General features: G+C 44.8%; 3 protein-coding genes across 3 annotated transcripts in view; 1 reads left to right on the top strand and 2 right to left on the bottom strand.

Annotated features, from left to right (window-relative positions):
- Nucleotides 1–8,453, top strand: part of kcnd3 (potassium voltage-gated channel, Shal-related subfamily, member 3) — a gene marked incomplete at both ends in the record, with an annotated part of 177,533 nt that extends 169,080 nt beyond the window's left edge. The window contains 3 exons of the mRNA XM_084436230.1: nucleotides 5,468–5,560; nucleotides 6,850–7,133; nucleotides 8,279–8,453. Of these exons, the coding sequence (XP_084292356.1) occupies nucleotides 5,468–5,560; nucleotides 6,850–7,133; nucleotides 8,279–8,453 (552 nt within the window). The remainder of the gene's footprint in view (nucleotides 1–5,467; nucleotides 5,561–6,849; nucleotides 7,134–8,278) is intronic.
- Nucleotides 8,454–12,281: 3,828 nt separating this feature from the next.
- On the bottom strand, nucleotides 12,282–14,827 carry LOC311307216 (neuropeptide FF receptor 1-like; the record flags this gene model as incomplete). Its single annotated transcript, XM_084436015.1, has 2 exons — nucleotides 12,282–13,359; nucleotides 13,805–14,827. 2 exons carry the CDS (start codon nucleotides 14,825–14,827, stop codon nucleotides 13,204–13,206), a joined length of 1,179 nt encoding a protein of 392 aa, XP_084292141.1. The 3' UTR covers nucleotides 12,282–13,203.
- A 1,107-nt stretch (nucleotides 14,828–15,934) lies between these two features.
- Nucleotides 15,935–25,529, bottom strand: ddx20 (DEAD (Asp-Glu-Ala-Asp) box polypeptide 20; the record flags this gene model as incomplete). The annotated part of the gene is made up of 11 exons (XM_084436013.1): nucleotides 15,935–17,193; nucleotides 17,801–17,902; nucleotides 20,705–20,810; nucleotides 21,030–21,112; nucleotides 22,561–22,619; nucleotides 22,903–23,041; nucleotides 23,415–23,557; nucleotides 23,843–23,957; nucleotides 24,181–24,349; nucleotides 25,016–25,110; nucleotides 25,334–25,529. The coding sequence occupies 11 exons, from the start codon at nucleotides 25,527–25,529 to the stop codon at nucleotides 15,935–15,937; spliced, it is 2,466 nt and encodes an 821-aa protein (XP_084292139.1).
- Between the last annotated feature and the right edge of the window lie 2,288 nt (nucleotides 25,530–27,817).

Raw genomic sequence — 27,817 nt, 5'->3', positions numbered from 1 at the left:
CACACATGGTTTACAGTGTAATGTACAAAAGGCAAAAGAGCTGTGCGCATATCCAACCTTAGTAGGCCAGGTGCTGGATCTTAGAGTACATACGTTTGGAGAGAGGAAAGATCCAAAATGATATCTCCCGGTTCACTTCATTTGAAAAACGCAACATTTCGACCCTTAGGTCTTCATCAGGCAACTTACGAAGGGAGATATCAGTGTGCGGATCTTTCCTCTCTCCAAACTTACAGTGTAATGTATACACAAAAGCATCCTGGAAAACAAATCATTAGTTAATCACTGCCTGTACACTGTGAAGAAAACCAGAGATGAGAATTGTTAGCATGGACATTTCTCTATGCTTGTGAACTGGACTGTGTCCTAACCCTCCCTTCCAGACAGAACAGACCTACTGGACCCACGATCCTGCCTTTCTGACTCACTGTATGAATTGTTCAGGCTTTCTGACTCCCTGTATGAACCATTGCTTAGGCTTTCTGACTGTGTATGAGCCACTGTTCAGGCTTCTGACTAGCACACTGTGCTTTACAGAGTAGGAAAATATAAATAAAAACAGTTAATAGTAAATGGTACGAAGAAAGAAAACAAAGCAAGACAGATTATATATATATATATATATATATATATATATATATATATATATATATATATATATATAAGAATAGACAATAATTTAAAAGAAACAGTAAAAAAACAGTTGAAAATCAAGAAGATTTAATTATAACACAAGTACAGCTACATGATGAATGCGAGATTATAAGCACAGTTCAGGCTTTCTGACTGACATCAATGTGTTCCAGAGAGCAGCATGTTCTCAGCACAAAAACAATACAACTGCATGTCTGTCTTTTTGTCTCCTTCTTTCCACATTTAAACTGAAGCAACTTCATTACAAGATGAACCTATCAAATCAGGTAATGAGCCAGCTAACAGCCCAATACCTCCTACACTTCTGCATCTTTTCCAGAACACTTCAAAACACCTAATACCCTGACCCTAACTCTACTACACTGACCCTAAAGCCCCTGACACACCAGGCCGATCATTTTCGGGACAAGTCGGGACATCTATGTCTAATCGGCGTCAAAGGGAACGGGAACATCTGGAAAAGTCTGATTGACTTACAGAAGTCATGGAAGTGACAAAAGCAAACAAACGGAAACACTGTGATATTAAACATGGCTACTGGCGAGGTGACAAAAAACATGAGAAAAAAGATCAATATCTTCGCAAGTACTCATTCAAAAATTGTAAAATCCATGGAATTACTTACTTTAATGTAGATGCATAAGAACATGTCATTGGATCATTATGACACGCATTTCAGAAAGATCGCCATTCACGATGTCAACTGCATTTCAGTGTAACCTTTTTTTTCTTTTTCTCTTTTTAGATGGATATCACCTTGGTTTATTTGCTGTTTTCGCAAATAATATCTTATCTTTCCTATTTCGGTGTAGCCTACTTAACCGCATTTTGTCGTCCCAGTAAAGTTACTTGTAGGCTACGGTTGTAATGGATTTTAACTGATCTAGTCAAAAAGGATTTACCAAGATTCGCTCAAAAGGTTAAGTCTGGTTTATTGAGAAAACAAATACGAGCGCAAGGACTTCCTGGACAACGCAACAAGAGTGGTTTATCCAAAGAAGTGAAGCCTCCTGATCTTGTGCTGACTTATATTGAAGCAAAACACAGGTACGGCGCTTCCAGGATGTGATTGGCTAATCCATTGTACGTCATGTGAAATGGCAGGCGTGGCCGAGAATACAGACATGTGACATGAGAAAAGGCGGCAATTTCTTGGAGACAAAAGGACAAAGGATGGTTATTCTGGTGTAGACAGATTTCTAGGTGTATGGCCTCCTGGAGGCCATTCTGTAGGTTAGCACAGCTATGTGAACAGTTGGAGGAGGTGGTGAATTACAAAAGGAGAGAGAGAACAAAGGTTTAAGGTGTTTGGAATAGAAAGGTCTTGAGGCCAGATATAAATTCTATAACACGGTGCAATGCTGAGTCTAATCTAATCAATAGAAGGTTTTGCAAACAACGATTTTTGAGAAACAGCACAGTTGATTCTATGTTCCGTGTGTCCAAACTACAACCCTATAACAAAGGAAGGATTGGATGCGCTATCCCAGACAACGAGGTGTACTTGTGGTATTAAACCAAAAAAACATGTACTTTAAACTGACATCCAAGGATGTAGGTAGCACTCACCACTTGAAAAGAGAAAAAACAGGGTCAAATCCTCAATTTCACCAGTTTATTGTCAATTCCCATGATAACGTTTCGGCCTCTCGGCCTTCATCAGAACATGAGAAACAGATCAGTTGTCTATATAGAGACGGATGTCAGATGTCTATCTATATCTGATCACTATCTGTTTCTCATGTTCTGATGAAGGCTTGGATTTGGCCCTGTTTTTACCTTTTTCAAGTCGTGAGTGCTACCTAATTACAACCCTATAACCTTTGTCCAAACTACACTATAATGTACTAACACTATATTCTAAACTAATGGGATAGCTCCCTTGCCGGAATGGCGCCTACACCGATAACTAAAACCTAGGACCAGTTGGTTTTTAAAACAGGAAAGTAAGCTAAACTTCAGTTTAGTCATTGTTCATAAACACTTCCTTATTCCTCCGCCACACATGAGCTGGTGCAGCGCGCAATGCGGGTAGCACACAAACAAGAGAAAACAAAATCAAAACACTACACTAAAAGATGACTTTTCCTATATTTTGTCCCACTGAAAAGGCACCACAATGATAGCAGAGACAAAGTAATGGTATAACAATGAAACCATGGGTACACTGATCATCATTCATTTTAATTCAAATACACCTATACTTAATGTGGTAGTGTCACAGATTCCCCCCTCCCCTCCCCAGTCGGAGGTATCAGAGGCTGAAACCCAAAGAAGGGCTTCAAATTGACCACATTTATAGTGTCAACTTTCTTTGTCTGGTCTTTCCTTTGTACTCTGTAATTAATTGGACCTAACTTTCTCATAACAGTGGCAGGACCTGACCATTTGGGTGCAAGCTTGGATGAGTAGTCAGCTGCTTTAGAAAGAGAACCAAATCTCCCTGCAGGAACTGTGCACCTCTCCTGTGGGCATTATAATATTTGGCTTGTTTTTCTCGCGGATTAATTTTTCGCTAAATTGTTGGCAAAGCGAAATTCCCATATCCAACACTCCAAACATTCCCATGGTCTTGATGGTTCGTTTGGCGCCTGTCAGTAAGGTTAGGTTGGGTTTGATAACTTGTGTTGTGGTGAACTTCTGGGTCACACCCCAAGTTTTACAAAGATCAGCCTTACTATCCTTCAGAGGGAACATCTCCACCCACTTGGTGAAATAATCCACCACACCAAGCAGGAATACATTTCCCGTTTTGCTGCAGGGAAAGGGACTCATCAGATCCAATCCTAGGGTGTCACCAGGTTCATTAAATTATTCACGCCTTCAATTATTCTGTGTAGCCCCTCTCAACGGACAGTTTTTTTTTGTTAGTTTTCTGGGTAAGCTACACTGAAGCAATAACTCATGAGAGAGTGTGGTGTTGAATATGGTTGATTTTCAGAGAAATGCCTTTTAATATGATCCTGTTAGCTATTTCCTAATTATGATGATTGACCTCTGAGTATGGCTGTCGGCTTGAGTTTTCGGTAAGCAACAGTGTCCCTCTTCCATAGACTTATGAGATAAAGACATTCCATGGCTGGTACACTCTGGGCCAAACACCATTGTTGTGGTTAGAGATAAAGGCCTGGGCACCGAGGCGGCGTAGGTTAATGGGACAAAACAAGGCCACAGAAGAGACCAGAGAGACAGTCTTATCGGAGAAGAGACGAGGGAGGGGGGAACACATTTGGGTTCAGACAGCATACAGTGAGGTCAACTGTACATTAGGCATGCCATCGTCTTTTGTATGTCAAACCTCCTGTTATAAATCGCTTTTGCTGAGGCACAAATCCCGTGTTGGAGAGATTCATTTGGAATACACCTGAAAAGGAGACACTGGACTGTGTGGTATTGTGTGAGATTGGGGCCGTCTTTTATTGGAAACAAAAACACAACGCAGAGCTGAAATAAGGACAATAATAAAAGACAATGAGATTCAACAGTGGTATATGGCCAATATACCACGGGTTGTGCTGTGATCATAGGCATGGGATATCAGACGTTCACCTACGGAGATACAATCACGGTAGTTCGTGGTCTTGTCTTTGAATGAGTGGACTGACTAGTTCCTTCAACTTTGAACTGATCAAGAAAGAGCAAAGCATTTTTTTTTTAAATCAGATATTTCTTTTATCTCTAGCTCTTGACACAAGTTCTGGAAAGTTCCTTAACTGTCACTGTAGGATCCTTGCATGCTTTCACCCATTTCATGCGGGTTTCTCCTTATCTTTCGCCTACGCCTTTTCATCTGTTATAGAACACAAAAAGCCAGGGCTGACAACGACAGTGCTAATTTAATTATCAGACCTCTTCAATTTACACAATTAAGATGCTGTAGACATTCTCAGAGATTACCCTCTGTGCTGAGAGAGCATGCAGTAAAATTGGTAGCCAAACAAACGCTGCGGTGTTTACGGTTTATACATCCGGTGGTCTTCCGTTTCCCCTTGATAATGCAAACTACCGCCACGTAGTGGTGTGGTGTTATTTCATCTCACACAGGCGCATAAATGTACGCGCTCCTCGGCTGCTGGCTGTTGTCAGCCTGGTGTGTTTAAGTGACTCCTGTCACGCCTCCGCGAGGCGACACAGCAGTTGTCCTCATCAGCGCTAGTTCTTTGATGTCGGGTTGGTGTGTCAGGGGCTTAAGTCTACAGTATTTCAGTACCCTGACCCTAAGTCTACTACCCTGATCCTAACTCTACTACCTGGACCCTAACTATACTACCCTGACAACTTCTTTCCCACGGCCATCAGACTCATTAACAGGGCTAATGTACCCCCACGATCCCCCCCCCCACTGACTCTATACCCCTTGCACCACTTGCACACGACCTCTGATTGTTCCACATACCTCAACGGCACACACATTGCACACACTGCATACTGTATATAAAACATTGCTCATCCATTACACTACACTCTGCACACACACTGTACATACACTCACCACACTCCATTCTGTATATAGTATTTGTGCCTCCCTTTTTAATAGTATATCGTATTTTGTATTTGCACTGTTTATTGTATTGCATTGTCCTGTCCTGTCCTGCACCCTGTCTTATGTTATCTGCATTAGAGTATGCCATTACCCTAGTCAAATTCCTAGTATGTGTGAACCATATACATAGCTAATAAAACGGATCTTGAAAAAGATCTTGAAATCTTGAATCTGACCCTAAGTCTACTACCCTAACATTAACTCTTCTACCCTGACCGTGTGTGTGTGTGTGTGTGTGTGTGTGTGTGTGTGTGTGTTCTCCTGTTTCAGAGTTCCATTGAGGATGACCAGCAGCTAAACAAAACCACCTCTCTATTGGAGAGCCAACACCACCACCTACTGCACTGTCTGGAGAAAGCCACTGTGAGTACACACACACACACACAAACCCCAAAATCGTCTTTGCTAACAAGCTGCCACCGAAATTATTTTATTCATTACAAGTCTTGATGCTAAACAAAGTGTTGTTGCCCATGAACTGCTACATGTCATTTAAAGACCCTGAAAAGCCCTACTGAACAATAAAAAGAGGGCACCCATTATGTTATGATCAATTGTCAGAATGTCCTGTGACCCATTTTATTGTGCTTAATTCATGGGTAGCACACCCTGTCACTAATGATGTAATTTGCGCAGGTAGAGTAGATAGATGTGCGCTATATTGCAACTCTTCTTTTTTAAGGTACATCGTAAACTCGATTTACGATGTACTTTTGGACGCAGGTATACCTTAGCCTAAGAAGGCTCTGGCAAACGCTGTTCCACCTAGAGGGAGAGTTTACGACATATCTTACGATGCACGTAGTGCTACGATGGCTCTGGGAAACGCGGCCATAGAGCACAAACGGGGATGGAAATGTATTTGTTGGGGATGGAAATGTATTTATTGGTGACTGTTGGCATTGGTTGGATGGCTCGACAGCTGCATTTTAAACTCACAACATTCTAGCCTATGCTACTAGCCAAGAAAAATATACTCTTGATTGCTGTAGTTCAAACTCATAAATCGCCTGTTTGATGTGTTTGATATGTTATGTATGGCGTGTGATAAGAGATCTGAACAGATCTTTATGTGCAATTTTGCGTGTAATCACGGATAGTTTTCCCCGTTCAAAAACGTAGCCATGAACATCCGCGCTAGTGTAATTCAGGCCTAAGAACCCAATATGATGGATCCACCAGAATCCTGACACATTCATTTACTAATGTAAAGGCTCCGCTGACCCCAGTCTCCATCCAGGGGGTTGATGTTCAGTTTGTCCTTTGATGTGTGTAGAACAGCGCTAAACATGTTCTACCAGTCTGTTGGTGCGAGCGCCATCTTCTTCGCGGTTGTGTGCTGGGGCAGCAATATCAAAGCAGCGGACACCAGCAGGATGGACAAGTTGATCAGGAGGGCGGGCTCTGTGCTGGGGGTCTGCCTGGACTCAATGACAGTAGTTGTAGAGAGAAGAATGCGAGCCAAACTCCTGACATTCATGGACAATGTCTCCCACCCTCTTCATCATGACACTGGTCAGGCAGAGGAGCGCCTTCAGCAGCAGACTGATGCTGGCAGTTATATTGAGTTGTTATATTGAATAATAGCTATATTCTATTACTCCTCCCCTCTCTCTTTTTTCTCCACTACGCCCATCTCTCTGTCCTGGCAGAACCATGAGTTTGTGGATGAGAGGTGTTACCATCAGAGCTACCTAGAGGGGGCGCTACAGAGCTACCCTTCCAGTCCCTCCCTCTCCAGCGAAGAGGGCCTGACAGGCACCTGCTGCTCCCGTCGCAGCAAGAAGGGCCACACCCCGCTCCCTAACGCCAGCATGCCCGGAGGCACCCTCGCACACCCATTGACCCACCCACACAACGTCCCGTTAACTCACCCACACAACATCCCGCACAACCTACAGCTCAGCACCATCCAGGTCCGACCCCTCAGCACCAGGTGAGAGTTCCTGACCCTAACCCTGACCCTGATTCCAGTCTGAGGTCACTAGTAGGCCTTTTCCACCAAGAGGGAACCGGTTCGGTGCCGGTTCGTGAACCTAATTTTGAATGGTTCCAAGCATTTCGACCCAAAAAAATTGAGTTCAGGACCCTGAAAGCTGGTTCCGAATCGGCACCACAAAATAGTAGGTTTTTCAGTGCGAACCGTGACGACATCATGGGCGTGGGCTGACGTACAACGGTTCGGCTCAAAACTGGTCGAAACGCGGGCCCGTTCTCTGGACAGAACCAAGGTTCCAGGAATTTTCGTTTTCGAACCAGTTCACGAACCAGAGTTCCTTTGGTGGAAAAGGGCTATGAGTGCACTCCCCTGACCCTGACTCCAGTCTGGGGTCACCTTAAAGGGATAGTTTACCTTTTTCAACATTTAGCTTGTTTATTCCATTCATCTAGATCCTGCTGGATCCATCAGTGTTCAATCGAATCAAATCCAATTGTTTGTTTTTTTAAACTTCAGTTGGACATTTGACAGGATTCTTAGAATGCTAATGGAAACAGACTAAAATTAGACACTTTTTTGATAAAAAGTGAACTAGCCCTTTAATTGCTACAGTAGGTTAAAGGTGAGATAGGTAGTTTGCTTTTGGCTTTATTTGGTAAAATTGGCATAATATCCTTTCAGCTATCAGTAACAGAAGTGCTCTGAGAATAAACTTGGATCTCCGTGTTTACCGCTGCCTCTGTATTTTGGATTCAAAGAATGCACCGCGCCCGAATGTATTGACCAATCAGGGTCTCTATCTCGCCACACCTACCAGTCATGTTTGGAGGGAGGGACTACATCATGATTGACAGGAGGGAGGGGTGGGTTCTACCTTCTACCTACCCCACCTTTAATGTAATATGAGAAGCATAGTGTCATTGCTTAGGCCTATCTGGAGTCTGAAGTACTGCTTAGATAAGCTCCTTAGTCATGACCTGAGCAAACCATTCAAATCACTTGACCTTTAGATAATCAGAGATTCTGATCCAGATGTGCACAGGCCAGATGTGTGGTTATCATTATCAGGTAGATGTAATTTCACCCCCCCCCCCTCTCTCTCTCTCTCTCTCTTTCTCTCTCTCCTTCCTGTTCCTCTTCAGCCGATCCATTCTCAACATGCGCACGGACGAGCCGGCACGCCTCAACTGCCAGGGCGGCCAGATCACCACGGCAATCATAAGCATCCCCACGCCCCCAGCAACCACTCCCGAGGGTGACGCCCACCCACCACCAGGCCCCGCCCCACAGAACGTTGTGAAGGTGTCCGCACTGTGAGCAAACACAGACAGACGGACGGACAGACAGAGAGAGGGAAGGGCAGGACTCAGACAGTCATGGGTTGATGGACAGGAGGAGGCACAGCCCAAACATGAAGCATATCGCCCTCTAGAGGAGATGAACTGTAATAATATGGTCTCCCTGTATAAAACCAAGGAAGCATTTTAGATACAGAGAACATTTACATGTGTATGTCTGAGCGTGTGCATGTGTCTGTCAAGGGAGAGAGTGTTTTGAGCTTGTTGAGTTCAGGAGTGTATGAGAGTGTATGAGAATAGGCTCTAAAAGAAGAGGTGTGATTAATGAAGAGAATAGAGAATGAAATACTCTTATTCTCTGGAGATGTGTCACTGTGTACAAAGCACCTTTTTATGTTTTGAATTTGAGTTGGACCTGTTGGACCTGGTCTTCTTACTGCCTAGATACATTATCCTAACCCGACCTGTCTGGTTTTCTTATGGCCTAGATACACTACCCTAACCCTGACCTGTCTGGTCTCTGATCTCATGGCCTAGATGCATACCCGCGTCGCATCACCGTCGCCATCAGTGTTGAGCCAACATCATGTTCTACCTACTCCACAGAGCTCATTATTTAGAGAACTTAGAGCGAGAACTTACTCTGAGGGAGGTCTACAGGGTGTTTATGTCTGGGGGAGATCTACAGAGTGTATAACTCTGGGGGAGATCTACAGGGTGTATATTTCTGGGGGAGATCTACAGGGTGTGGGACAGTACAGGGAGAGAAGATTAACAAACCATCTGAATGAAAATGTCATCAATGAAAATTGTCATTATAACTCAAGGTGGAAGTTTCCTTACAGATCATAGCGTATACCAATTGCCTTTGATTTCAACATTTTTATTAGTGAATCAATACACCAGAAAACAACCAACATCAAGTTGATTTCTCATTATTTCAGTGTACTATATGTGTGAGAGAGCAGTCATCAGCCATCTAGAATTCAAACTGCAATTCTTGACGTTGGGCACTGCCATCAAATATGACGCAACGCAGGCAGTGGAGCAGCTTTCACTGGTTTCAAATGAATCATTCCCCTGAGGTTAGAGGGCCATATCGGAGCACAGCCATTAGCATTAGAAAGAATGGGTTGAAAAAAAATATCAGAAGGAACATAGACTATTAAAATAACAGATGACTTTTTCTGATGGCTTGACTAACCTTTGCTGTTTTGTTTCATTTGTCTTCAATTTCATTTAATTTGACTTCTCTATCTTGATATAACAATATACCACAGTTAGAAACCTTTTTTCAAGTATGTTATTCCGCTCCAGTGAAAATTCTTCAAAGATGAATAGGCTATTATGGTAGGTGTGTCAGTTACCAGTGGGTTCCATATTTGTGAACATGCGTTTGTTACCAAGAGGCATTGAGTGTGTGTGTGTGTGTGTGTGTGTGTGTGTGTGTGTGTGTGTGTGTGTGTGTGTTTGTTTGTTTACCTTTGTGTTGTTTAGCTCTTCTGGAAGAGTGCATTCATCTGTCTGCAGTATGTTTGACTAGCTGCGCTCGGATGGATGCCTCAACACATTTCTGTCCAAAATTCTCAGCTAGGAGCCTCTTTACACAGAATGTGCCTGTTTCCTTTCAGCATAAATTATTTATTTGTCTTTTTATTTTATTTTTTATATCTCCACCTCCCTTATTTTCTCTTGGCCCGTAAAGCCCAATCGACCTTAAATTTCTCTAAATCAAAAAATGGTGGGTCACACTTCAACTCAAACCACATCAACCAGAAAAGCACAAGGCGTTTGCTGAGAATTTCTGACATGGATCTGTTCTTTGTTAATATTGTTAATAGAATATTTTGTAATATTTGGCCATTGTTTGGCAGAACCAGTGAACCTGTTCTCTCTCTCTGTTTAGCTCTTTCTCTGTCTCTATCTCTCGTGTTGTTGTCCTGTTGTATCCCTCCCTTCCTGTGTGAACGACGATGCTTTGGGTAGTTGTTTTAGCCATTCTTCTAGTTGTTGGGTGTGTGTTCTCTTCGTGGATAGAAACTTGGTGTTCGTACTTTTTTGTCCTCCTTAGTGTTTTCAGCACATTCTCTAACTCTAAATATGTGTTTTTTTTCTGGAGAACTTGAATCTGGGACTTATGTTGTCATGGTGATTCCAGACATGACCCATCCATAGATCTCTGAAATCACAGCTCTGTGACCTCTGACCTTAAGCCTCTGGCTAATATTCTGATTGGAAGAAATCGTCTGATATATTTTTGAGTCTGCACTATTGTTCCGTTGGTTTAATTCCACTGGGCAAACCTCTCAAAGTATTTGACACCTATCAAAGCATTTGACAGTATTTGTAAACTGTGAACCAGACACTGTTTGAAAGAATCAGAGGACACTCACCTGTGCTAGAACCAAAGCTCAGAGGGAGCGGAGTGGAGCACACAGACTGGATACACTGTGGATCTACTATTATGACATCATGCATCTGCTCTGACTTTAGATCTACTATTATGACATAATGCACCTGCTCTATGACATTATGCACCTGCTCTGACTCTAGATCTACTATTATGACATCATGCATCTGTTCTAACTCTAGATCTACCAAAATGTTCTTCTCAATCAATTTGGCACATTTCTCCAAACTGAGGTTCTCAAACTCAGTCAAACACAGTGTAATGATTTATATGTTTTCACTGTCGTTGTACAAAGTACAAAACTGAACACAGTACTGATGTCAAACAGGTTAGTAAAGCACACAGCACATGATGCTATTTGCTAAACTGTTCACTCATGAAAGCAAAAGGTGTGTAAATCATTAATACTCTACAGTGCTTGTGCCTACTGGCGTAGTACATAAATACCCACAATGCTAACATGTCACATATGAAGTTCAGTGTTGGGCAAGTTACTTAATAAAAATCAACTAAAGTTACTGATTACTTTCTATAAATTGTAATTAGATTATTTTACTAATTACTCTCTGAAAAGTAATCGGATTATTAATTACTTTTGAGTTACTTTCTAAAACCAGATCATTTATTACACAAATCAGAGAAGTGCTGATCTAGGATCAGTTTTGCATTTTAGATCATAATAGGCACAAGAAAATCTGATCCTATACCAGCACTCTCAGCACATCTCGACCCTGGTGACATAAACAGTCAGTTCAGCCACGACTGCAGAGACCGTGTGCACATATCAACCAAATGAAAGGGAGCAGACACTTGCATAAGTAACTCAAAAGTAATCACACTTTCATTAGGTCAGTAACTGTAATCTGTTTACCTAAAATTAATGTAACTTGTAATGTAACTTGTAATGTAATCCCTTACATAACAAGTTACTGGGAAAAAAAAGTCTACAGTAGACTACAGTAATCTGTTACTTTGTAATCAGTTACTCCCAACATTGATGAAGTTATACTTGAATGGTTTGGAATAAGAGTTTTGCTTACAAGAAATCATCCAGTAGGCTACAATCAGAAAAAATAAATTCTATGGAAAAAGTGCCCTGTTTGGATATAGCTGATATGTGATTTAATCAATAGTTGACATGTTTAGTTTTGATGCAAATATTAGATTTGCATAAAGATATAGTCTTAGATGAAAAAAATGCAGCCGATCAAGTGTGTGTTTTGATGCCTGTTTTCAGAGCATGGGCCTTAGTTTGTGATGTGGCAAACAGTGTTATTCCTGGTATTAGGAGTAACTGAGTACCATACTGAGTGACCACAGCGCCTCCCAGACCCAGTATTAGCTTTTAGCAGAACTGTAGGCTAACTTACCAATGATGAGTAAACACAAAACAAGCACAGACTGGCAGAGAATTTACAATGTCAGTTTTCAAGAAAGGTTAACAATTTCTGACTTCATACTCACAGCACCATGTCTGGCAAAATAGTATATTTTATCCATTAGAAATCAAAGTCGGCCTTGGAATTAGGGTTAGGGCTAGGTTCCCTGTGGGTAGGTTGAGGTTAGGGTGAATTACTGAGGTGTTCACAATTCTACATCACAACATTTCTTGTTTTACGATGTCTGTGGTTGGATTGTACCAGACGAGATTGTGCTGATCATGTTATGAACTCTCACCTTAAAGTGTCAAATTATTGTGTTTCTACAGAGGTCTAATGTTAGTCTCTCTTCAGTTTTCTCTCCTTGTGTTTTCCTCAGCTCAGTCTCTCTTTCTCTCTGCTTCCCTTCTGCTTGGACTCGGTCATTGTTTAGACCACTGCTGTGCGTGTCCTGTCAGGTGCTGGATATCATTTATGACCTTGTCTTGTGTCCCGGCTGTGAAACGCCTGATAAAACATCTATCTGCCACAAAAACATAAGCTGTGGATTTTATTCTGAACACGCCTCGCACTGTGGTGCGTGCGTGTGTGTCTGAATGAGTATTTTTCTGTCTGTCAGTCTGTGCTCTTGCGTGCTTTTGTGGATTGAGGGTGGTGTTTGTCTTCTAGTTTACATATATCTTCAATGTGACACCAAACTAAGCCTTCAATCCTGGACCTGGACTTGACACTCTGGCCCCTCAGTCAGTCAATCAGTCTGTCAGCCAGCCAGCCAGTCAGTCCCTCAGTCAGTCATTCAGCCCCTCAGTCAGTCAGTCAGTCAGTCAGTCAGTCAGTCAGTCAGTCAGTCAGTCAGCCAGTCCCTCAGTCAGTCAGTCAGTCAGTCAGTCGTTCAGTCAGTCATTCAGTCAGTCATTCAGTCAGTCAGTCAGCCAGTCAGTCAGTCAGCCAGTCATTCAGTCAGTCAGTCGTTCAGTCAGTCAGCCCCTAAGTCTTAGAGGGCAGCCGGGGAAGGAGGAGAGGATCTTGCTGAACTCTGTGCGGAACTGGCGGGTGACCATGGTGTAGATAAGGGGGTCTACAGCAGCGGGAACACAGGTCAGCACCATAGCAGACGTCTCCAGCTCCAGCAACACCTGGAACCACACGGACAGACAGCACACCTGAGTTAGCAACACCTGGAACCACACGGACAGACAGCACACCTGAGTAAGCAACACCTGGAACCACACGGACAGACAACACCTGCGTTAGCTGGCCCAGTTGTTTCTATGGTGCCTTAGCACCATTACCTCTTTTCAAGTGGTAATGTTTGATGCAAAGCTGCATGCAGGCACAGAGTGGGGGATATATGGAGGTATAGCCTAGTATGGCCTACCACTGCCTTATCCATGATGGTATACCCACTCCTTATCCACCACTGACGTAAAAACTGTAGGAGTTAGGTAGTAGCCTATTTTATTGATCCCAATGGTAAATTACTGTGTTACAGCAGCAGTAGTAGAATAATCCAAAACATTTAGCAAAGGACACATTTTATAAAACAGAAATATTATTAGGAGCACATTGTAACCTACTCACTGAACTCACTGAGTCGGTGTGTTCTCCCATCTGCAGCAGAAGAGTCACCACCAAGGGCACCCAGAAGATGGTGAACGCGATAATGATGTATCCGAAGCGCTGGGCCAGCTTCCCCTCCATCCGTTTCTTCCCGCGCTCTCTGGCGGTGGGGGTGAGGAGACACACAGCCCCCACAATCTCTGGAGGTTTTGGGCTATTCCCCGGGGCGCCCTCGGAGAAGCTACCGACATAGGATGAGCTGGCTTCGGACACTGTGATGACTGTGCACCCGGGGCGCCGTGGGCTTCCAGACGACCCCTCCGCGGGTTTTGTCTGCCAGCTACAGGTGTGCTTGGCCACTGACGGCTTCAGCTGAATCCCGCTGTCGAATACTTTTTTGCTGTGTTGCCGTACAACTTTGAAAATCCGCACGTAATGAATAATTATCAGGGTCAGGCAACAGCCCCACACTGGCACCAACACGTACGCGCCGAATGGATCCGAATACGCGCCTTCGTGCAAATACCCAGCAGCGTGGCGACGGCACATCATGTAGACCGCTGCGTGTTTGGACAGAGTCAGAGACAGGATGGCCAAGACAAACCCGCATGCCCATATAGAGCAGATCCAAACGCGGATCCTTGCTTTTGTTTTCTCCGTCCGGAATGGAAATGCGATGGCTTGGAAGCGCTCGACGCTGATGCTGACCAAGGTGAGCAGTTGCACGCCGCTGCAGAGGGCATAGGTGAACTGCTGCAGGGCGCACCAACCCGCCTCCGCCCCGGCACCAAGAACCGAGAGCAGAAACAGCGGTATGTCGATTATGCATTTCAGGAGATCGCTGGCTGCTAAATTGACTAGAGGCGCGTTGCTGGCCGTTTGAAGACTCCTGTTCCTGTACACGACCCAGCACACCAACACGTTTCCTGGCAAGCCCAGGAGGAAAGTCAGGATCAGGACCGCGCAGTTAAACACGCGGAGCACCGTGTCCGGCGGCGTCTCGCTGTCGGTCCCATTCCACGGAGCGTGCGGACTGTGGTCCATCATCGACCTGCTAAGCGGTCCATGCTGATGTGTCGGCCTGAATAATGCGCCTCTGTAGATGTTTATCACACCGCGTCACTTGGAGCCAGTTAGTAGGCCTACAGACGGTCGTCCTCAAAAAAATCACTTGCGTGTAGATGGACCCAGGTCTTTAACCCGAGACGGGGATAGGTGGATGGAACTACAGTATAGGCCTACTGCCTAAATACCTACAAGTCTTGCTGAAGCTGTTATACACACCCTTTAGCTTATTGATGTCCAGTTCCTCACGGTCTTTACATTGACAAGTAATTTTATGGAACCTGCAAGAAGGAAACATTCACACCAGGTATACCTCAACAGGCTTTAAACAGCTAAACAGACAACTGATACTGACTTCCAACCTCTATGGTTGTCTGGCCAGCTGATGCCCAAGCTCAGTGCCTAGTCTGTCAGAGGTTCTGAGGGGAGAGGGTGGGGTTGTCAAGGACAGGCTGGAGTGGAGCAGCTCTGATTGTAGGGTTGAGCTGGCTGATTGGCCTGTAATCATGTTTAGCTTCTGTCGTCTGCCTGACCTTGCAGGAGCCATTCTGTGACCTACTCTGAGGTACCAATTAACTATAATTTATTTCTAATCCTGTTCAATTATTGAGTCATGTCAAACACAGGTCTGAAACAGACAAAATACATTTTAAGCACAGCGTGATAATTAAACTGTGTTCCAATGTGAGACCAAAGGTTTATGCAACAATGCTGTGCATCCTTCCTACATCATTGTATTCAGACAGGGAAGAATTAACGCAAATGTGACTGTCCAGCTCAAGGGCTGAATGATCAACGGGACACCTGGTTAAACTAAATAATCTTTATTAGAAATGAAAACATTTACAAATGCAAAACATAGGCTAATGAAGACTGACATTCCTTTACAAAATAATGTGTTTATTCAGCTTTCAACATTTGAATTACTAACTGATAACTAATTAATTCTCAACAATGCAACATAAGTACTTTTCATTGGGTAGATCTGCACATTATACAAATCACCCATTCAGCAGACAGCTGTAGCTGGTTCATTCAGCACGTCTTCACCCAGGGAAGGCTGTTTCTGGCAAGTCTCATTGTGAGTCAGTGCTTGAGGAGCTCCTCCATGTAGACAGAGTTCATGCGATAGGCTGCCATCCAGCTGTGGGCCATGGTGTGGTAGCCATCGTGACTGTACATGGAGGCATAGTATCTCTGCCAGGCTCTGTAGTTGGCCCCCCAGTACCCCGCATTACCCTCCCCCTCACCTTCATCACTCCCCCTCTTTCTCTCCTCCCCCCTCTTCCTACACACCTTCCTAGCGTCTCGGTCAGTCTCCTCCACCTCTCCCCTTCCTGTCTGGGCTGGAGCCCTCGGCCAGGGTCGCCTGCCTGTGTACTTGCCCACAGGAGGCACATCGTCCCCGGGCTTGGTTCCTGCGACTCTCCCCTCTGCCCTGCGGTTGCTCTTCTGGCTGAGGTATGGTAGAGATGGGGGGCTGACTTCATGTCCTTTCCAAACAGGCTCATCTTTGTGTCCTGATTGAGTGGGAATCTGAGTGACTGGTCTGTGTTCAACTCCTCTGGTCTGGTCTGCTGGTCTGTGTTCAACTCCTCTGGTCTGGTCTGCTGAGCTCTGCGGCAACTCTTCAGTCTGACTGTCGTCCTCTGAGTTCGAACTGTCTGAGGTTGACCTCAAAGGTAAAGGGTCGTAGTTCATCTGCACAGGACGCTGCGTGACTGCTGGTGGCAGGGGTCGCTCTGTGTTCTGCAGTGTGTGCGTCTGTGTGAGGGGTAGCTCGTCGTCGTCATCCCGGAGTGTGTGTATCTCTTGGTGCCCCTGCTGGTCGTTGAACTCACCATCTTGATCCTGACCTTTGAACTGTCGGACGACCTCGACCGACCTGCCCAGGCCCTCTGTAATGAAGTTCTGGAAGTCGAGCTCCGCCTCCTGGAAGGTCATGAACCCAGACCCTCGACTCTTGAAGGAGCTGAGGGAGGGGATCTTGGGCAGAGCATCCTGCTGCTCCTTACGAGAGGGAGCCCGAGACGCCCTGGGGACTGCCGGAGCACCAGGAGCGGATAGGGGACCATCCAGAGCAGGACGCACCTTTCTGGGATCCTCCCCAGCCGTGGCTCCAGGCCTGGCTGTGCGGTGGCTCTTCCCCGGCCTGCTAGGCTCAGTGTTCTCTGGGCTGACAGGGCAGGGGTCCTGGTCTCTGGAGGGCTTGGGGGCAGGAGCTTTGGTCTTTGGTCTCCTCCTCTCTGCCTTTGGGAAGGGCTGAAGGTCAGTCTCTGATGTGGAAGCCTCCACAGTGATGTCCCAGTCACAGGACTCTGGCATCAGGCCTGGCTGTATGGGATCTGCGCACGCACACACACACGGGCGCGCACACACGCGCACGCACACGCGCACACACACACGCACACACACACACACATTATTATTTGTTTGTTTTTTCTTATCTTTTATGTTTTTTATGTTTACAATGTATGTTTTCTGTACCTGTGGTGGGGGGGTGATGAATGATTGATCTTTGTCTATAAGATTGAATAGGAGGAGGCTTCATATAAGCCATTTAGGCTTCCAGGCTCATCCCTGCACCATTTTCCTTTCTTGTAATTGTTACCCAATCATTATTGTACCCTTTTTTTTTTTTTAAATGTGCAAATAAACAAACTGAAACTGATCTGAGAGGGAAAGTTTAGAGATAAGAACACTCTGTAGAGGACTGCAGAATTCACACCAACACCTCATTATCAAAGGCCTTACAACACCACTGTCAGATCTCCAACTGCTACACAAACTCACTTCTGTCCCACCTGTCCATTCCAGCCCACCTCACCTGGTGTTCAGACTCAGGTATGACCTCACCTGGTAGTGTACAGACTCAGGTATGACCTCACCCGGTAGTGTACAGACTCAGGTATGACCTCACCCGGTAGTGTACAGACTCAGGTATGACCTCACCTGGCAGAGCGCTAAGACTCAGGCTGCACTTCTGGGCGATGGACATCATCTTGTTCTCCTCCTCACCATGGCAACAGTAAGTCACCGCCAGCCCCTGGGTACCTGGTGACAGAGAGAGAACGCTGGTCATACACAATACACACATACACAACATATATGCATACACACACACACACTCACAAACAAACATACACCACACATACACAACACACACAACACACACACACACCAACACACACAAACACCAACACATATATACCCACAAACATACGACACAAACACACACAAACAACACACACTCTGCTGGTGATTATTAAGTAGTCTATTGACCTTGAGGTTCAGATTTGACAGCTACAAACACAAATAAACAGTTTCTGTAGGACGAACTTGGCTTGTGGGCCTCGTGTTTGACAGAGGGGGCTACCACAGTATAACTGAACCGTTCCTAACCGCAGAGTCGTGGCAATAATCGTTTCATTCTGTTTAATATTGCTTATAGGGGCTGGTATGAACGCCATTTGACATTTTCAGAGGAATGCTGCCACTCTCTGGTGGTAGACGGTATAGCATCCTGACTGCATTTCAGTGAAACAGCCTCCGCAGGCCACGCTTGTTATTAAACGGTGAAATGTAACTTTTTCATTGTTTTTGCATGTACATTTCAGTCTCTGGTGGGCCTACTAACACAAAGTATGAAGTGATACTACCCAGTCATTTTGTTGTGGTCAGCCAAAATGAAAACATTAGAAAAAAAGTCAGTCCCAGCAAGCCATTCAAATCTCCCATGTCAAATCAAAATACGTCACAGTCTGGGACTCATTATAATAATCCCGCCCCCATTTGAATACCTCCAATCACCTCAATCAATCAATCAAAGCTTTATTTATATAGCGCATTTCATACCCAGAGGCAACACAATGCGCTTTACAGAGAACAAGGGAGGTGGGCAGACATCCCACCCCTACATATTCCAGAGGGAAGCAAAAAAACAGTAATCACCCGGGGGCCAGATAAGTGAGCTGTAAAAATTCTTCCCTGACCCCTCTCAACGAGGCGATCGAGCAAGCTCCTGGAGTATGTTTGTCTACCGGCTAAGAACATTTATAGAGCAATAAATAACATTAAATTACATTTTCAGAGTAAGAGAGGCTAATAACATCATAGGAGAGACATGGCAAACATTGGTGTATGTCTGTGTGTGCATAAATGTGCCTGGGCCCAGATAGAGGCAGGGGTTGGGGTAGGGTGGGGGGTAGGAAAAGGATACGGACCCGGGTTAGGGTGAGGGGAAGGGGATCTGAGCCCAGGACTGGTGTATGTCAGTGTGTGTGTGAGTGTGCCTGGGCACCTGCGTTTGTTTACCTGGCTATAAAGGCTAACATTATTTTCAGGTCCCGCTAGTTAGCAGTTCGTCTTCGGATGGAAAACGCTCTGTTCTTGGATGTACTAAGCAGCACAGATCGCTACATTGTCTACCAAGCTCAAAGGACAGAAGAGCTGAGTGGATAAATGTTGTTTTTGATGGCTAACCATTTTTTGCCCAATTGCTTTTCAAACCTGGGTCAGTACAATGCAAGATTTTCAAACACTTTCTGAATGATCAAGCAATACCAACTGTCTGTGGAAATCATGCAGAAACTAAGTAATTATGGTTCTTTGCATATAACGTTAGTACTAACACTGGCTAGCTAACAAATCCCCTCTTGCCTCAACCCTGATACTCGTCTCATATACGTAGAGTAAAGTTAGTGGAATGAAATTGGTAGATTGGTAGTTGATCTAGCGGTCATTAAAAATGTTCAAATGTTACTTTTGGATTCCCGTCGGCCTACAGAATCTAGCTTTCATTGTTTGTAGACGAATGGTGTCATATAGCCTGGTGGTGTCTTGCTAACGAATGTAACAGCGTGCAACCGTGGAGATAATAATATGGGCACTATCATGTTTAGTCAAGGAGAGAGGACAATGAAATTTGTCACCGTGGCATCGAGTGTGGATGATCCAGGCTAGCCAGCTATATTTTAGGTAGCAAAGCGCCATCAACAGCTCTCGTTCTCTAGCCTACCGACTTGGTCTAGCTGAGCTCATTTGCATTTGGAGAAAAAAGCTCTCAGCCCGATCTCATAGTCAACAGAGGGGTAGAGGCATGCTAGAACGCTTATTCTTAGTGGTATTTTCAGCAAAAATACCATGTTTTGGGGACCCCAAAGACTTGTATTAAATGGTTGAAAATTAGCATAATAGGACCCCTTTAACAGTTTCAAAAATTGGATACTGTCCAACCCTAGTCCAGGGTAACACATGCCCTAGTCCAGGGTAACACACACTACCAATAAAAACACCATAGTCCTGGGTGCAGCTCACATTCTCCACAGGAACTGATGCTCCGTTTCGTTTGTCTGGTAAGTGGTGAGGTGCGAGAGATGGAGAACGACGTCACCCACGAGGGAACCGCGGTACAGTTAGACAACAACAGCTCGGAACAAATATGGACGTTAGCTAGCTTTGTTTGCCAAACGAGTAGATGACAACGCACTACGCTGTAAGAAACAAAAGAGGTCGCGAACATGTCCCCAGATAACAGTTGGGGAATATTGTTTACGACTGATTTAATGAGACAAAAATAAGACAAAAATGATAATAAAACAGTATTACATAAGTTTCACTTAGTTACACTTCCAGAGCGACTTCCAGAGTTAACTGAGTGTAGGGGCGAGTGGTACGAGTTCAGGAGCCGAGAAAATAAGTAATGAGGGGCATTCCAGTTAAAACTGCGAGTAGTATAGCATGAATGACGACTTCACGAGCCAAATGGAACGCAGCATGATACAGGTGAATGGGGGAGGAGACAGGAGAAAGGCTGGGAGGAAAGTGAGTAAATAAACATTTAGGGGTGAGACTCACCGAAGCGTCCGGCCCGTCCAATACGATGCATGTAGGTCTCCCAATCCTGAGGAACGTCCAAGTTGATCACCAGATTCACCTTCTCTGCATCTATACCTCTGGAGGTCTGGGAGAGAGAGGGAGGAAGAGAGGAGGAAGGAGAGAGAGAGGAGGGAGAGAGGGAGGAGGAGGAGGAGAGGGGGATAAAGAGCAATAGTAAACGTCTCGAGTCAGGCTATACAGGTATGGGAGATGTGGGGGAGGTATGACAGAGAGGAGAAGTAAGTTAGGTAGATGTAGCAAGCAAGTGTGTGTGTGTGTGTGCGCGTGTTCTGTGACTCCTTACCAGGTCAGTGGAGATGAGGACTCTGCACTGGTACTGCTTCAGCTTGGACATGGCCTCCAGTCTCTGATCCTGACTCAGCCCACCTGAACACATTGATGTAGTAATGTAGTATGCAGTAACGTAGTTAGCATAGCGTATCAGTGAAATAACCCTCATGGGTCTGGCGTTGAGACTACTATAGCACTAACTAGCATAGCTAGACAAGAGTACAGGCTCCAAGCACAGAAGCCTTTCTTTTGATGACTCAGAAGACGTCTTCTTATTTTATTCCGTGTGACATCCCCCTCCTCCACCATTTCAAAAGCTCACCGGATCTACATGAATCACACAAATGACCCATTTTGGCAACAGCAACATTTCGCTGAAAGGAGACAAGTTTACATCCCTGCTAAACCCTAACCCTAAACTCTAACCTCTCACCTCTAACCCTACCCCCAGAGCCTCACTGCCAGATAAACCACCTAGTCTAAATACTACTACACTATAAGTTAGTCTGGGTGCACCAGTCAGTTAGAGTCCCAAAGCTATAGTGTCAAGAATGACCAAGTGCTCTTTCACTGTCCTTGCTTTCAATCTGCTGGGTCTGCTCTTAGTGTGTGCTCCTCTCACTTGAGACTTTCCTGCAAGCATAAAAACATTGATGCGAGCTTAAAACATTTATGCACGCCTTACACATTTCACCCGCAAGGTTCAGAATATACCTCCAACCAAAATGAGTGTGCACACACTACCCACACCTGATCCAGCAGCTGATACAATGGCCTAAAATAAGTCAAGTAACAATTTCGTAAATTAGCTTGTTTAAATAGTCTATCGGGAGAATAACGGCCTGCTATTTGACAAATGCTGAACAGTGAATTGATCCATCCAGACTAAAACAGGCATGTCCAATAGTTGAAGGCGCCCCAAAGTCATGCCCTTCTACTTTAAATACTGTACATGTTAATACTATGCTGTCTTTCACTTCAAATACATTTGCCAGTTTCCTCCTCATTTCCCATTGGTTGTGGTTCAATGCAAGCTGCGAGAAAGCACACAAGTTTTGAGGGGGCAGGAAAGTTTAGTGAGAGGATTACAATCGAGGACACTCAATGAGAGTACAAATAATGTCAAACTTGTCTAAATGTCAAAAATATACTAGTGGTGCATCACCGTCGCAGTTTATGAGCAGCTAGGTTTAACGCAGCTGAATCAATCCTTCCCAGGATGCTATCGATACTTATAGCTAACGTTACCTAACGTTATCTGGACTTCGTCCTGGGCAGAGGTCATTATTCTGTGCTCGCTCATAACTGCACTCAGTACTACTATATTACTACAGTACTCAGACAACACAGTACTACTATATAGTTCCATATGGTTCTTCTCTGGTGTCCCTTCAGGTCTCTAAGAGTTCTTCCTAGGGAGAAAGCTGGAGCACACCCTCTCTAGGCGAGGTGCCGACTAACAGTGGGATAACTAAAAGAAAGAAAGAAAGCCGCACACTCTAGGTCTCCTTGAGTATAAATAATTTGCATGTTGATCATCTCACCTGAGATGCAAACTGCAGGCAGGCCTTTGGATGACAGGATATCAGCCAGGTGCTGAGCCCTGTGGAAATGTAACACACAGACACACACAAGATTAAGCATGGCCACGGCCTAGCCTACATATGACAAATAAACCACATTGAAGCTTGAAGATTTAAGATATGGCTCCGTCAAGGCTAATAATCAGTAGATCCTGAATGCTGACACCTGCTTACGACTGCTTGCCTTCAGGTCTGCGCCAGTTTAGTACTTAGTATCATAGGAGATGGTGTGTGAGTGTGTGTGTCACAGTTTTGTATTAGCAATATCATAGGAGGATGGAAGGTGTGAATCAAGCAGCTCACCTGCTGTGCAGGTTGGAGAACACCAGGGCTTGGTTGAAGGGCACTTTGCTGAAGAGATCCAGTAGATGCAGCACCTTTGCCTCAAACTCCTTGTGAGGCAGAGAATGGGAGCGGACCAGCTTGTAGTACTGCTTCAAACCTGACGAGGGAGACAAGAGCAAAACACACACATCAGGTTTGATCATCTTTTCATCTAGACAATATCCATGTCTTCACTGGGTTCCGAGGGGGCGGAGCAGTTCAAAACAGCCTACAGTGTCCTATTGAATTTGCCTCCAACCCCTTCACTCCATCTTTGAAAGTGCTAATTGGGATCAATTCATCCAGCTGCAAGTCTGTCTGCAGGCGGTTCCAGACACACAACACACATGTGAGTGAGCGGCAACACACAGACAAATGCATTTACAGGGGTCCCCGGTGGAATTAATCTTCTGCATTTCTCCCATCCAAGCTGTCCTCCTCCAGGGGTAGTGTGTGAGACCAGGGTGTGTGGGTTCGAGTCTGTGACTGACCTATGAGACCGGGATCTGTGGGGTTGAGTCTGACGAAGGTGGGCTCCCTCATGTAGCGGGCCAGGAGCTGAGCAAGGGATTCTGGGTAAGTGGCAGAGAGGGCCAACATCTGTTTGTTCAACGGCAACGAGGAGAAGATCCAGCTGGAGAAAGAAGAGTTCATGGGGTTCAGGTTTTAGGTTTTATTTTAGGGTTTAAGTTTTAGGCTTTATTTATTTGCAAAAAACAACAACAATAAAAAGTCATATGAAACAAAAAAGCAGGTGCCGGAGAGGTTAGAAACCAAAGTGGGCTTATGAATACACCTCACTGAGTATAATGCAATAATCTAAACCAGAGAAATGACATTAGCAATTATTAATAACAAACAAGAAAAAATAAAACAAGTTATAAGTGTGAATATGCATGTGTGTGCATGCATGGCTTACTTGATCTGGTCCTGGAAGCTGCCTTCCTCCAGCAGCTTGTCTGCCTCGTCCAACACAAACAGCCGGATGCTGGTCGTAGACAACAGACCCAGCTCTATCAGCTGCTTAATGCGTCCTGCATACACACACACACAAGACGTACACATAAAATACACACAAAAGACACATGCGCACGCATACACACAAACATCATGTCAAGTTGAGCTGTATTGCAATGGACTTTCATACACATCCCCTCAACAGTGTGGTCCAGTACCACTGACCTGGAGAACCTATAGTACCTCTGACCTGGAGAACCCATAGCACCACTGATCTGGATAACCCATAGCACCACTGACCAGGAGAGCCCACAGCGATGTGGCATCTCTTCAGACGCATCTTGTCCTGGCCCACCGGCCGGCCCCCTATGAACACGTGGCACTCCAGCCCCTCCATAGCGCTCCCGATGGCCATCACCACCGAGTGTATCTGCACCGCAATCTCACGAGTAGGGGCCAGGACCAGCACCTGAGGAAGAGGACAACGTGAATGTGTGTGTGATCATTTGAAAAGTTCGTGACTAAATATCAAAAAGTGTGTGTACCTTGGAATTATGTTTAAACATGAACTTACAATCCACAGTCACTAAAAGTTGTGCCTCAATAGACCGTGTCAGTAACCCCCCCCCCCCCCCCCCCCCCCGTTTGTGGAGTTCCACATTAGCATTGCATTGTTAATTCCCATAGACTTTTTTCAAAATCCTTATTTCTAGAATTGAGCCATGAACCCAGCTAATTATTCATCAGATGAATCTTGACCTTTAAACATGTATATCGGAGCAATTTTTTGAAGGAAAAACAAAAAGAAAGGTTATGGTAGAAGACTGTGTACATAATTAGCCTATTGTAAGAGTGAATAAAACTATGCATCCCAAAACCATTGCGAATGATACTCGTATTTATTGTTGCGAATAAAACGTAATTTTCTTAAAACAAGGTTGATATCATATGGACTTTTGGCTTCTATCATATGGACTTCTGGTCACGATTCGTCTTTATGAATTATTAGCTGGGTTCATTACTGAATTCTCGAAATATACGTTTAATACACGTTTAAGACTATGGGAAATTAACATGCGATGCTAATGTGGTGGAACCTCACTGACACGCTCGATGAGTTTCAAAACGTGTTTACCTGTATGGTGGAGTTTTCCAGGACCAGAGAGTCCAAGGCGATGGTAGAGAAAACGCAGGTCTTCCCCGTGCCAGACTTTGCTTGCACTATTAGATCTGAAAACACCACAAATAATATTCAAAACCCAGTCAAATCAGTTGTTAACTATAACCGACACGTTTAACCACTGACGTGCTTGCTAGCTAGCACAGTGCGAAGTTTATATTTGTAGAGCATCACCACTTGCAGCCAGCTAGCCTAGTTAGCTAGCTGTCTAACGTTAGGTATAGCTACAGGTAGTGCTAGCTATCTACAGTACATATAGCAAAGCTAACGAACCCAATCCACATCTGCCCAACGGAATGGCTTTTAGCTGAATTGGAGACGGTCTCTTGAAACCGGCAGCCGCCAGTCCATCAAGGACGGGCTGGGAAAGCAACAAGGAGTTAAAGTCGATTCCCTCCGATAATAAAACATCGCCAGTACGCTTTCGCGTTTCAATATCGTGGGCAGCTTTCTTCATGGAGGCTGCCATGTTTACTCCGAGGCTCGCTAGGCAGGGCTCTCTCGCGATGCCAGACTTTCGAGATCTCCGCCTCCCCGCAGCCACTCGACCATGCCTGCCTGGGCATTCGGTTCTAATGCTTTGCAGTTGTGGTTTCCGGTCTAAGCGGATAGTGATCCCCCTGTACAAAAACAACCCTACCCATAAACCTACGATGCGACAAGAACTTCCTCCCTAATAGGCTACTTCGTTGGTTTGTCCGTGTTTTATTCTAATTCGTAGCTACTGGCGAGACTAGACTTCTCGATTCGGTATTTGTGTGACAGGATACCAAGGGCTCTAGACCGGAAACCAAGCGAATAGAGCCCAGGCAGAGCCTGGTGACCAAGCCCCCAGGATCAGCTTGGCGCATTGAAGCCACCATGGGCTTTCAGGCCAAGCCCGGTATTGCAAGGCACGTCACGGCATGCGGCCCAAGAACCTTATTTCCCATGTTAGTGGATGATGATAGATAGGGCTAGAAAACGAAAACACAATTTTTCTCGGTATCATTCAGCATCAGAGACCAATCTAATCAATATAAACTTTTAATTCAATGGGGTTTTGTTTGTTTTTGAAGCCACCAATACCTGTAACGAGCCCATTTGAAACATGTGCTGTGCACGAGCCTTGGGGACGCTGGTAGCGCGTTCGTGAGTCCTGCGAGCTCGGCGGAAAACACGTCACCATAGGAAGACCCGCCCTACTCTGCCTCTGATTGGATAGGAAGTCATGTAATGACGTCCGCTAACATGCTAAGCTTTTAGCAATGAAGCTGCTACGATGATGCTAATCATAGATATGAACGTATGTCTATGATGCAAATGATCATGACATGTGGTTACTTTAGGACATCGTTGGAAAAGATCTAGAGGGTAAGTGGGTCAATGTTGAATAACGTAGCTAACATTATCTAATGTTACATTTCTTTATATTAACATCAACTATATTGATAGGCTAGCTATGCTAACGGTAGCTAATGCTAATTAGCCGTTAGCTAATGCTAACGGCTTAGGGTTAACGTTAGTTAATGCTAACGTTACGTTCGGAGGTCTCATGTATTTCAATTTTAACATAATGTTGAGCATGATCAATGTGACATTGTTCATACATTGATTACAGTCTGTAATCTTGTCTGGCATTATTTAGCTATAGTGGGCTGATGCTACTAGAGATCGACCGATATGCATTTTTTAGGGCCGATACCGATACCGATAATTGGCAAATTGAGGTGGCCGATAGCCGATATTTAAGGCCGATATTTAATATCACCAATTCACTTTTTTTTTTTCTTTTACAAAATGACAAGGAGAGATGCAAATAAAATAAAATATTTTATTTTGGTCTTCACCTGGGCACACATTTAACAGCTCTCATATACTGTATTACAAATGAATTAAAAATAAATAGGCCACAACTCCTCTCATGTCTCATGTTCTCATTCAACAAAATCTAATAAAATAAAATACATTTCAACTGAATGTTTTACAGGCTACAGTAGCTGAACGTTGCCATTTAGAACAGGGCAGGCTACTGCTCTGCTGAGAGTGAGACGGAACGCTGCTACTAATCATGAAACGTAACCAAGCATGCCCAGTGTAGTAAGGTGTTATCAGCCTAATACTCCCAATCTAAGATAACTAGGTTGTAGTGTAAGAAGCATAGCCTCTCAGCCTGCTCACCGCGGAGCTTGTTTCTTCTTTTTTCATATATTGCCCCCACTTCACTAAATACACGCTCACTAGGAACGGAAGAAGGTGGGGGACAGAGATATCTCCTCGCAAGAGGGGCGAGCAGGGGCAACTCTGCCTCGCTGATCAAGAGGGGCGAGCAGGGGCAACTCTGCCTCGCTGATCAAGAGGGGCGAGCAGGGGCAACTCTGCCTCGCTGATCAAGAGGGGCGAGCAGGGGCAACTCTGCCTCGCTGATCAAGAGGGGCGAGCAGGGGCAACTCTGCCTCGCTGATCAAGAGGGGCGAGCAGGGGCAACTCTGCCTCGCTGATCTTCCACCACTCGAGTGGATCACTTTTATGGTCAATCACTGGCTCTTGTAGGTACCGCTCTAGCTGCTCTTCCAGGCTGGCCCTGACACTAACCACTGCTGACCTGACGCCAAGCAAGGCATCATACATGTGATCAATGAGGTCACTCTTGATGACATAGTCTAAAAAAATATATAAGACAAAAAGACAAAAACACACAGGTTAATATCCAATTAAACTACAGTCAAGTCACCACGTTTCAAGACATTTTTCCTGCCCGTTTAATTTAGTTTTTAG

Source organism: Borostomias antarcticus (assembly GCF_949987555.1).
Source record: "Borostomias antarcticus genome assembly, chromosome: 3".
Taxonomy (NCBI): domain Eukaryota; kingdom Metazoa; phylum Chordata; class Actinopteri; order Stomiiformes; family Stomiidae; genus Borostomias; species Borostomias antarcticus.
Note: the sequence above shows the minus strand (reverse complement) of the source record. Positions and strands in the feature narration are given on the sequence as shown.